Raw genomic sequence first — 11,946 nt, 5'->3', positions numbered from 1 at the left:
TGCGCTTCTTATAGTGAAATTAAAGCATAAGGTGATAATTAATAATTAATCAAAATGGCTAACATTCAACTTCGTGAGTTAGAAGAATATTTACAACAGTTGGATGGATTTGATAAACCAAAAATATTACTTGAACAATATTGTACTAGTGCTCATATTGCATCACGCATGTTGTACTGTGCTGAAGTTCAATTTAATGATATAGAGGGACATTCAGTAGGTGACTTAGGTTGTGGGTGTGGTGTTTTATCACTTGGGGCACAGATGCTTGGAGCAAGTCATGTAATTGGTTTTGAAATAGATTCTGATGCACTTAAAATTCAATCTAAAAATTGTAATGAAATAGATTTGTTTGTGGAAGCTATACAATGTGATGTATTACAATATCTACCAGGTAGGCTTGTAAATATATAAAATTTATTTAAAAAAATTTATATAAATCTTTATGTTATTATATTACAGACCGATTTGAGAAGTACTTTGATACAATTATTATGAATCCACCATTTGGTACAAAGCATAATACAGGTATAGATATGAAATTTTTAAAAGTTGCAACCAAATTAGCATCAAATACTGTGTATTCATTACATAAAACAAGTACCCGTAACTATGTCCTTCAGAAAGCTGCACAATATGGAGCCAAAGGCAAAGTTATTGCAGAACTGAGATATGATTTACCAAAAGCATATAAGTTTCATAAAAAAATCTCTGTAGATGTTCAAGTGGATTTTATACGATTTGAATTAAATTACTAAATATTTTCATGAAAAAATATTGTACATCTTAACTAATTATTCGAATTTTAGACCTTGAGCTAACGGCATTTCATTTCCATAATTAATAGTTACAGTAGCACGTCGCATGTAATTCTTCCATGCATCACTTCCACTCTCGCGACCACCACCTGTAGCTTTTTCCCCACCAAATGCACCACCTATTTCTGCTCCGCTAGTTCCAATATTAACATTTACTATTCCACAATCTGAACCATGAGGACCCATCCACTAAAGAAAAATATTTATATTTTAATATTATCATAATTTAACATAAATATATACATACTTGGAAAACATTTTCTAAATTTTTCGTAAATAAGGCGCTGCTTAATCCTTGCTGTACACTATTATTAATAGCAATAGCATCTTCTAAAGAATTTGCTTCAAGAACATATGCAATTGGTGCAAAAGTTTCTTTTTCAACAATTCCAGCATTAGGTGATAAACCAGAAATAAGTGTTGGTTCAACATAAAAACCAACTCTATCTATTTGTTTTCCACCAAATTCAATTGTACCACCACTTTGTATAGCAGTATTTATTGCTTCCTAAAATCCGTATATTTATTTCTTAATATAAAATTAAAATTTTCGTAAAAATATTTTTATTTATTAAAATAAATTTATAAAAATGAAAATAGTATTTATAAAATTTTAATTATTTGGATTATTTATTATGATATTATTTTTTTTTTTGTACAAATTGAGATATTTAGTTTGAGTTTATATAAAAATATAATATTAAAAAAGAAATTGAAAAATAAAATTTTTTTATAAATTTCATACTAGATAGAGTATAATAAGAATATATATTATTACCTTATATGCATCAACCGCGTTTTGATTATGCAATGGTCCATATAAAACATTATCATCTAAAGGATCTCCTATTCGATCCAAAATACTCTTGAATGCAATTTTCAATTTTCCTATAATTTGCATATTATTTATTTAAAGATTTCTTATAATTTAAATTCAAATTTTATTAATGTCTTAATTAAAATATATAATTTTACCTAAAAATTCATCTTTTATTTTCTTGTGAAGGATTAATCTTCTAGTAGCTGTACATCTTTGTCCAGCTGTTGCTGTGCAAGAGAATAATGCTGCTCTGACTGCTAAATCTAAATCTGCATCTTGATTAACTGTTATAAAAAAAATTCATGTACTATAATTGTATAAAAACGATATAACTATTATAGTTTCATTTACCTATCAATGCATTATTGCCCCCTAATTCTAACAAACATTTTCCGAATCGTTCTTGAACTTTAACAGCCACATTTCTTCCAATTTTAGTACTTCCAGTAAACGAAATTAGAGGTACACTAGAAATAGAAATGATAATATATTAGTATATAATATAATATTATACTAAAAACAAAAAATTTACTAAGATTTTTGCATTTTACCGTGTATCATTAACAAGAGTGTCACCAACATCTGATTCACCAGTTACTAAACTTGCAACAGCACCTGATACACCATTTCTTTCTAATACTTTTGCAATAATTTTTGTAGTTGCAATAGAAGTTAATGAAGTAGTAGGTGCTCCTTTCCAAACAGATGCATTTCCACATACCATTGCTATTGCACTATTCCAACCAAATACCTAAAACGATATTTTTCCATAATTTTAATTATTTTTTTCAATTTTTATAATTTATTTTTAAATTCCACGTACTGCAACAGGAAAATTAAATGCAGAAATAATTCCAATAACTCCAAGAGGATTCCATTGTTCTAAAAGTGCATGATCTTTTCTTTCTGATGGAAATATATTGCCAGACAGCATTCTAGATAAGCCAACAGCATAATCACATATGTCAATAAACTCTTGAACTTCTCCAATACCTTCTGGCAATATTTTACCTGTAAAATTAAACATTGAAATTAGATAAAAATCAAGTTGAATAGGGAAAATTATGGAAAAACTATAATATAGAAAATATACCCATTTCTAAGGATACTAATTGTCCTAATGGTCTTAAATTATTTCGTAGTTCATCTCCAATTTGTCGTATTATTTCGCCTCTTGCAGGTGTAGGTAATGATGCCCATTGAACCCATGCTTTATGAGCTTTTGTAATAGCATTACTTGCTTCTTGAGGAGTTGATGTTCTAATTTTTGCTATTACTTTGCCGGTTGCAGGTGAAACTGATTTTATCACCTACATTATAACATTATAACATTAACGAAATCATAATTTTATTAACTTATTCGTATTAAAAATAATTTTAAATAATAATGAAATAAATAAAATTCCCGTAAAAAAAAAAATAAATAAAAAAGAATACCTTGCCAGATCCTCCCCATTGTCCATCATAAAGTCCTGGATTTTCAGTTGTAAGGCCTAATTGTTTCAAAAATCCATATTTCGGATCAGTGACTAAGTGTCTAACCATTTGCCATTGTGGAACATTATTTCTTGACAGTAAACGAAACATTGTTAATTATTTATTACTAACAGTTTGAAGCTTCTGCCACAATATAAGAAGACTACGGGTTATCAAAATAACCGCTTATCAAAAAAAAGGAGGGATGTGATAAGTTTAAATCAATAAATATCTCAAGAAAGTGCAATTAATTTTGAACTTTATACATATTACAAAATAATTTTATAATTAGTATTATTACTAATTTGATAATAATATGTAACATCATTTAAAGTTTATAATAAACATTTTTTTATATATATTATATATATTTGCTTCAATAATAGAAATATATTTTTTCAATAAAATTTGTGAAAAGGTTGAATTAGAAAATATAAATGTAGTAATTAAAATATTAGAAAAACGCGTTTTATTCCGTAACAATAACGCTACCAACATCACAATGCGATACGGCAGTGATTTACAAAGAATAATAATTTCAAAAGACATTTGTTCTTTTATATTTTATGCTTAAAAAATCTTTGATATCCTTTGAGGCATGGAAATACACTTGTTTTTCTTAAATTTCATTATTGAAATTTTTGTATTAAACATGTCATTGTAATTCATCTGAATATGATTATTTCAGCCAGGTCGACAAAATTGGTAACATCGTAGATCGGAGATCAACTGCAGTACTGATCTTGTTAAAGTTGGTTGATCCTATTAGTATGTAATAAAATCAATAAAAATATTTTTTATTAACTATTTGAAAAATCAACTATTGTTAAATTTAACTTACAGTAGATTTGTCAAAATTTCCTAATAATGTAGCTTTTTGCATATCATCTACGCCTTCACAACTTGTTAAAAATGTCGGTAAAAAATGTCCAAAAAACCATGCTATATTAACTGAAGCTAAACTATGAATAGCAGTTGCAATTTCATCTGCTAATAAATTATGGGATCTGAAAATAAATATTGTTAAAATATTTTGTTATTTTAAATAATAAATAATGATTAAAAAATATTCAACTAACTGTTGAAACAGAACAGTAAATAATGCCATTAGAAATCTCTCGAGTAAATGAACTTTAAATACAGCTCGTTGATATAGCCGCCATCGTACATTTAATTGTTCAAGACTTTGTAAACTTTGACGAAATATGTTAACATCTGGTTGAAGAAGAGCTTGACCAAAAGCTTCTAAAATTGCAACTAGTTCTTCTTTATGTTCAACAGATTCTTCTTCGTCAGTATGACCAAGAGTACGTAATATCGAAGTATTATAAAAATATTGCCACCGATGCATAAGTATACTAAATAAAATATTTTACATTTATTAAAATTATATTAACAATTAAAATAATCAAAATAAAATTAATTCATTACCTATGGAAAAGTTTTAATAAAACGAGTGTAGTATCTGGATGCGCGCTAAGATCATTTCCGACAGCAGGCCATACTTGACCTAAGCATAAGTTAGTCACTGAAGGAACAAATGCTTTAAATGCATTGCTAGGTGCTGATACAACTAATATTAAAATCTCTAATAATTGATCTAATGCAGGTCCTGCGGATATATTTTCTCTATAAATGAATAAAATATGAAATAAAAAATTTTTATTACATTATTTTGTTATGTTTTATTAAATTAAATAACTCACCTGGTATAAATATGTAACATTCCTTGAACTGCATTTTGAGTAAATTCCGGGCCCAATTGTTGTTGTAACACTGAAAATACTGAATGCAAAAAACGGAGCAAGATTTCACATACACTCTGACATCTTATCATAAATGGTAATAATTCTAATGTTCGATTTATAGTTGATCCCAAACATGAATGTAACATTTTTTTTATCGTTGTAGATGAAGCAGAACAGTCTTCTAATAATTGAGTAAGTGGCACTATTGTTATTGAAATTGTAGATTCCGAAGGTACGGGTTGCCCTTCTAAACCGAGAGGTGTAGATAATGTTGATATCATTGTGCCTAATTTAAATTAAAATAATATATTTATTTCTAATTATTATTTAAACATTTAAATTTAACAATTTAATAATTTTTAAAATTTATTTACCTAATAATCTTTCTCTAATAGATCCATCGCCAGGTGGTAAGATAATTGCATTCACTAATGCTCTTCGCAATACTTTTATTGTATCAGGCTTGAAAAATGGATATGTTACCATAGAAATTAAGTTTCTAAACGCGGGTTCATCCCATAGAACCGGTTTCAGAATAGCAGTGATGCTTTGGAAAAGATGTGTAGCGGAATGAGTTAAATTTGTTGGTGGTGGATTGTCATAGAATGTTGTATAATCTAATGCTAAAATACATGAATCAATACATCGTTGACAAAGTGATTCTTTTATTTTTTCTGGTCTGTTAACTATCCAATGGCACCAAGCTTGAAGAGATGCTAACAATTGTGAATGACTAATCAGAAAAATAAAATATAAATGTAATAATAATTTTGTCAAAAAAAAAAAAATGATTTGTTTCATAAATGTTACTTACACTTCAATGAGATCTATTACAATTGCAGCTGGTTGCAATGATGCTTTGTACAATTGATTTGTTTTGGCAAATTTACATGCATCTAATGTCTGAGATATTAATTCTTCAGCTAGTGATTGGTCAATACTTTGATCATCCCCTGTTATTATAAAAAATTATTTATAAAATATAATTATCTTATTAAAAATTAATTTACCAAGAAAAAGTGAATATAATCTAGCTAATGCTTGAGTAGTAGAAGCTAAATCTCGTAAATGTGCATGAACATTTGATGCCTCTGATTCATTTAACAAAATAACTTGATTATTAGCAATAACGGATCCTAATTCTCCAAACATTATTAATCCTTCCCTCCAAGAACGATACTAAAAAAATTTTTAATGATTAATATTTGCAAATTAAATCATATATATATATGTGATATGTATACATATAAAATTAATTAAAATTTTACCAATAGTGTAAAAATTGGAATTGGAGATATATCTGCTATTTTCGCTAAACATTCTATGTTACATCTTAAGAAATGCTGCCATTCTGTTTCTTCCTACAAAAAGATATAAAGATTAAAATAAATATAAACTGAAAAGAACTAACATAATCGAATTTTGTGAATTTCCTCACATTTTCATCCAAACTTTCTGTATCAAGATCTTTTAGTGTACGAGTATTAAGTTTAAAACTCATTTTTTGCAATACTCTTTCGGCAAGAGCTAAAGCTACTGGAGAATAACGAGATTGAGTACTTTCTAAAAGAGTAGTCCAAACATCTAAACATCGTAGATATCCGTTTACTGTTGAACATTGTTGAAAAGTATGGTGACACAAAACTTCTAATAATGTATTTACTGGAAATTTTGAACATGATTCAACTCTTTTTAGGTGATTTGTTACGAATAATTGTAAGAATTCCGTCAATTTTTCCATGTAACTAAAAATACAATATTTCTTTTATAAATATAATATAATCTCTAAATTATAAATATAAATATTTATAAGATAAAAGATCACTTAATACCTTTCATTTATAGAATCTAAACGTTCCAGAAGCTGAAATAATGTGACTCCATTTTGAAATATTTCTACTAATAATCTATCGGTTACATCAGGTGAACATAATGGTCGATATAAAAGTTCATTTATCGTGGTCACGGCTTGAACAGCCATTTCAATTTGTTTACCATTCTATTGATAACATATAATTAATACAATTATTATAGTATATAAAAAAAAATAATAATTAATATATTTTTTAACTGAATTACAATACATTATAATTTAATATAAAATCCTACCATTGCATCATGATACCTGGCACAGGTAAAAATAGCATCCAATAAATTTGTAGAAATATGTTCTGATAATTCAATCCAACTAAACAGATGTGCTAATACATCCAATGTTGCTATGCACACTTCACTAGTTCCTGTGGCTAATCCTTCTACATCTAGAATAGTTCTTGCAGTTGCTACAGTTTGTCCACTAGTGGGTGATGGAGGTGGTGTAACTGTTCCAGAACGATTTTGTAATTTTGTTGTTTCTTTTAGAAGAACTATATATTTAAAAAAGTAGTAATTACTTTTAAATAATCTTTTAAATAATATGTCTAAATAATTCAATATTTATTTAAATTATATATTTAAATTATAAAAATAAATTTAAAATAATTTTTAGTTTAAATTTTACTTCAAATTTAAATGAAATTAATATATATGCATAATGTAGAAAAAATTGTACTTGTAAGAGTATCCAAAGTCAAAGGCACTTGAGCACTAAGAAACCTAAATAACTCATTTTTCCTTTGTATTGGTAAATCTTCTCTTGGAGTTGCCAATTCTTCTGAAGCTGTTCGCAAATAGATAAGACCCAATAATCTTGTATGCTTGTGACTTAATAACTGTCAAAGGAAATAAAATTTTAGATTGAAATAATTCATTAATAATTTAAATTCCATACCAGTATATATATACAAACCTGTAAAATATTTGAATAAAAATCTGGATAAAAATGTGGCCAATCATGCCTAGCAATATCTACGACTAGTTTGACTACTTTGTTTCTTACAAAAGGAGCTACACCTCTTTCTAATGATAATGTATATAAAGTTGATCGTGTAAGAGCTTTGTCTTCCCATGGAAGTATTGGCCATCTTCTTCCTATTGTTGTCTATAACAATATTCATTATGCAATTAAATCCATAATCTCTTTTTCTTTAATCCAAAATTTTGTTAAATTTTTTTAAATTATATATTAAAAATAAATAGTTTAATAAGATATTTTTTAAAAACAACATATTATAAAATATTATTTTTTGTATTTACAATAAATAAAAATATTCAATTGTAAAAAGTTAAAAGTAAATTAAAGAATTTAATTATGTTAGTTCATACCTCTAATGTAGACAAAGCAAACATACTGACATAATGATTGTTAGTAGAAGACAAAAAATGTAAACAAGGTCTCCAGGAATCAATTTGTCCTGCAAATTCCTGAAAACTTCGTTCAATAGTACGTTTTCGTTCATTACTTGTCTCTGGAGAAAAAAATTCAGTCATAAGATGCTCCAAATTCTGTAAAGCAGCTGCATCATTGTCCTGTAATTTAACATTTACTTTGCACTTCACTAATAATAACCAATTAAACAGAAACATAAAAGTATTATATAAATAGTATGAAAAATATTGCACAAATTATAGTTTTAATTATAATTATCACTTTAATCTTTTGATTTAAGCCTTTTAAATTGTTTTTAAATTTATTTAAAAATCGTTGTAAATATAAATTAAAAATATTTTGCTTCTTTAATTTTGAAATAAAAAAAGAAAATTAATTCTTATAAGATTGAATCATTAAAATGAATCAATGTTTATTGATATATTTATAGAAGTTAAAACTATGAATATTTTTAATATATTTTAATATATTCTTTATTTAATGTAATTGAAATTAAAAAAGCATATTTTTAATAATAGATATTAAAACACATTTATTTGCTATCTTTAAATATTCGTTAATATATTTGTATTTGTTTTTTAAAATAATTTGAATATCAATTATGGAATTATTTAACTATGTATAAATTTTTAATTGGTTTACAATATATTATACATGTATTTAATTATAAATATAAAACGAACAATAATTATTTCACATACCATGATAGCTACAGTCAAATAGCGCGTGTAGCTATAAATGCAGTATATAAATACACAAATCACACAAGGTTAGACTCTTAGTTGTCAAACGTCATGTTTGAAGTAACGAAGTAATTAAATATTCGATTTCTCGATTGGTAAAATATTATTCAATATATATTTCTGACATATGTGTATCGAATGTAAGCCATTATACCATTGCTAGAAGTGTAGCCAATCGTAGGAAAGAATGAAAAAAGTGAACTTCCTTATTGAAGGATCATTTCGATCATTATTTTTACCGCGAAAAGTAAAGCTTTTAATTTAGATAAACCTTTTATATGTAATTTTTAAAATCACACTTTTTTATATTATTAACAATTTTAAATATTATAAATACATAGGCTTATTACTAATAATTATTATTATTCAGTTCATTAAAATTTATAAATTTTATCTATTTCATATTTTATAATAAAAAAATCTTAATAAATCATCTTAATAATCAAAATTAAAAAAAAATGAATATATAATCTAAATATGTAATTTAAATATTGAAAGTAAAAAGAAAAGTACAAAAGTAAAGTTATAAATGTTCATTATATAAATAATAGTTAATAAACGACAAATATTTATTACTTATCATATACATTGTTATTACTATTTTCCTTTTAACATAAATTAATATTTTTATTTCACATCATTTTAATCTATGTGTATCTTCTGAAATATATATTTAATATCATAATGAATTGTTAGATGTATAAATTAATAATAAAAATCTAAAAATTAATAAATTATTGATCACTGTATTCGAAAAATCGGTTTTAATGCAATCGGTAAAGAGCGTATATTTTCGTCGAACTTCGTAACTATTGCCACGACCTTATAAATACGAGGCACGTCGCGAGACAGAGTTCATTTTCCAACGAACCTCCGTAACGAACGGATGGAATTAATATTATAATTATATATTATTATTATTATTATCATACAAAATATACTATTATATAATTATATATAATTATATATATAATTTACAATTAATTTACAATTTTACATTGGAAAATAATTTTGAATTATTTATTTTTATAAATTAACGATTAATATTGTTATAAATATTATGATACATATTCATTTTATTTTTTAATTTATTTATCGCTATTTTTATTTTTCTATTCACATATTTAATTTATTTAAATATTTATTTCTTTAATTATTCGTATATTTATTTATTTACTAATTTATTTATTCATTTACTTTTTCATTTGCTTATACATTTATTTATTCACTTATTTATATATTTAAAAAATTTTTTTTTAATTTATCGATTCATTTATTAATTTACATCATCATTTATTTATTGATTTATTTATTCTTTTATATATTTTTTTTATTTATAAAGTTATTCCTTCGTTCTTTTACAATATAATATAAATTTTAATAACTTATATGTTTTATATTCTTTTTATTATATTTTGACATAGTTTAAACTGTAGATTATTTAATTAAATTCTGTATCTAATTAAATCTTAATTAAAATACTCACCACTCTAGATCATAAGAAGCAATATCAAACTAATATTGATACTAATTTTTTAGATATATTAGAACGTGTTTTATTATCATTATTTAATTACTTAATCATACAAAAAAAATTGAAGAAATAAGAAATAACCGATTGAAGGAAAGCCATATTGCGGTTGCAGTTAATTTTCGTTCACAATCCATTTTCAAGCTGTGGCTGTAATTTAAATCAATTCCAGTGTAGACTTGAAACATCCCGTACAGCTCGTGGTAGGTTCGTTATCACTCGCGGTTAACTCTCTCGATAATATTAGCCGAGCAATATGGTTGAAAATACACATATCAATCACTCGAAATTGATCGAGTCCATTTTTAAAATTTCTTTATTATAAAGTTTAATTTTTTAAATTATATTTAAACAATTGTAGCCATTGATTTTTGTTCATTATAATTTATATATATATATTTTATATTATTACTTTTCGATAATTATATGGAACAATTATATGGAATTATATTTTTCTTGTCATCATCCCAATGAATTCTTTTTCGATCAATTGTATATTTAGTAATTATGTAAATAATACAAAGCTTAGTGATTAAAATTTAATAACACTAATTAGCAATAAGCAGTAGTTAAGAAGTACATTCGAAATTTAAAAAATAATAATAACATATAATTATAATTCACTTCGAATTTTCATTAAATACATTAGCAAACAGAAACGTGAATACATTACATATACACATTATGCAAATAGGACACATATAAAGGAAATCTTATCGTTATATTCAAATGTCATCTACGCCAATGTCCTAATCTTCATCTCCGTAATATACACCGAGTTCCATATGTTAAGCTCTATCCAAGAATTTACGAGCTTTCTTCTTAATCTCTCCTTTTTTTACAATTTAAAAATTCAAAGAGAATAATTTCCAGAATTTCAGTTATTACACGCATCAATTTAAATATATACTCGCTCTACGATAATTGCAATAATCAAAATTCGAATAATCGATGTTTCCACCGTGTGCTTTATTCCTATGCAAATCCAATAAATATATTTCAACGTTTTTGCCTTCTAAACGGCTTTTAACGTAACTCGATTTGTTTCTCCGCGCTCTGCTTCCCTTTAAAACAAAACGAGAGGATGCAAAAACTAATTGTCGCATTTTCCATTCAAGGGAGGGAAGGGGAAGCGTGGTCGCCAAGAGAACCGGACAAATAGTCTTGCAGGCAAGGATCGGTCATGCCAGTTACAAGGATCCGTGATCTGGTAGGGGGAGAGAGGGAGAAAAAGAAAAAAAAAAGAAAATAGACATAACCTAGCTTCTACACTGCGTTGCAGTTTAATTACCGTTGACGCTCGAGTGTGAAATTGTCAGTCACTATGTAACCTCTCTCTTCGCCCCTCTTTTTGCGTCCCAATTAACTTAAAGCCACGCTCAACGTTCATTTTCTTCCTCTAATCAGACAAATTTTAAATACTAACGATCCATAGGAGGGGAGAGGGGGAGAGGAATTGAAGGTGAAACGCTGCGAAGCTGGTGGAAAAATTACCATCGAACACGGTTAAATACGGTTTCACGGAGAGAAAGGGACGTCTTG

At 26.2% G+C, this 11,946-nt stretch overlaps 3 protein-coding genes across 3 annotated transcripts; 1 reads left to right on the top strand and 2 right to left on the bottom strand.

Moving 5' to 3' along the window:
• The first annotated feature begins 54 nt into the window (after positions 1-54).
• Positions 55-775, top strand: LOC147657278 (rRNA N(6)-adenosine-methyltransferase Mettl5-like). The gene is made up of 2 exons (XM_086911084.1): positions 55-394; positions 463-775. The coding sequence occupies exons 1-2, from the start codon at positions 55-57 to the stop codon at positions 756-758; spliced, it is 636 nt and encodes a 211-aa protein (XP_086767210.1). The 3' UTR covers positions 759-775.
• On the bottom strand, positions 396-3,610 carry Aldh7A1 (aldehyde dehydrogenase 7 family member A1). Its single transcript, XM_003692417.4, has 9 exons — positions 3,076-3,610; positions 2,732-2,948; positions 2,462-2,649; positions 2,190-2,389; positions 1,990-2,105; positions 1,794-1,922; positions 1,597-1,706; positions 1,066-1,326; positions 396-1,007 (listed from the first exon to the last, which is right to left on the bottom strand). Exons 1-9 carry the CDS (start codon positions 3,223-3,225, stop codon positions 795-797), a joined length of 1,584 nt encoding a protein of 527 aa, XP_003692465.4. The 5' UTR covers positions 3,226-3,610; the 3' UTR covers positions 396-794.
• On the bottom strand, positions 3,561-9,034 carry ebo (exportin ellipsoid body open). Its single transcript, XM_086911083.1, has 16 exons — positions 8,832-9,034; positions 8,067-8,270; positions 7,651-7,842; positions 7,414-7,573; positions 6,972-7,228; positions 6,695-6,861; positions 6,301-6,607; positions 6,131-6,223; positions 5,873-6,041; positions 5,677-5,815; positions 5,237-5,595; positions 4,821-5,148; positions 4,546-4,743; positions 4,194-4,472; positions 3,956-4,121; positions 3,561-3,876 (listed from the first exon to the last, which is right to left on the bottom strand). Exons 1-16 carry the CDS (start codon positions 8,832-8,834, stop codon positions 3,799-3,801), a joined length of 3,099 nt encoding a protein of 1,032 aa, XP_086767209.1. The 5' UTR covers positions 8,835-9,034; the 3' UTR covers positions 3,561-3,798.
• Positions 9,035-11,946: the final 2,912 nt, after the last annotated feature.

This window comes from Apis florea, unplaced genomic scaffold, assembly GCF_048593485.1.
Source record: "Apis florea isolate Af1SG1 unplaced genomic scaffold, ASM4859348v1 contig_3203_pilon, whole genome shotgun sequence".
Classification (NCBI taxonomy): Eukaryota; Metazoa; Arthropoda; class Insecta; order Hymenoptera; family Apidae; genus Apis; species Apis florea.
The sequence above is the reverse complement of the archived record's forward strand: the minus strand, read 5'-3'. Positions and strand labels throughout refer to the sequence as shown.

Coding starts and splice junctions, on each gene's coding strand:
- LOC147657278 (XM_086911084.1), top strand. CDS start 55: ATGGCTAACATTCAACTTCGTGAGTTAGAAGAATATTTACAACAGTTG. Junction 395..462: donor TGTATTACAATATCTACCAG/GTAGGCTTGTAA, acceptor ATTATATTACAG/ACCGATTTGAGAAGTACTTT.
- Aldh7A1 (XM_003692417.4), bottom strand. CDS start 3,225: ATGTTTCGTTTACTGTCAAGAAATAATGTTCCACAATGGCAAATGGTT. Junction 2,650..2,731: donor ATTAGTATCCTTAGAAATGG/GTATATTTTCTA, acceptor TTAATTTTACAG/GTAAAATATTGCCAGAAGGT. Junction 1,923..1,989: donor GGGCAATAATGCATTGATAG/GTAAATGAAACT, acceptor TTTTTATAACAG/TTAATCAAGATGCAGATTTA.
- ebo (XM_086911083.1), bottom strand. Junction 7,574..7,650: donor TTTATTCAAATATTTTACAG/GTTTGTATATAT, acceptor TTCCTTTGACAG/TTATTAAGTCACAAGCATAC. Junction 7,229..7,413: donor GACTTTGGATACTCTTACAA/GTACAATTTTTT, acceptor TTAAATATATAG/TTCTTCTAAAAGAAACAACA.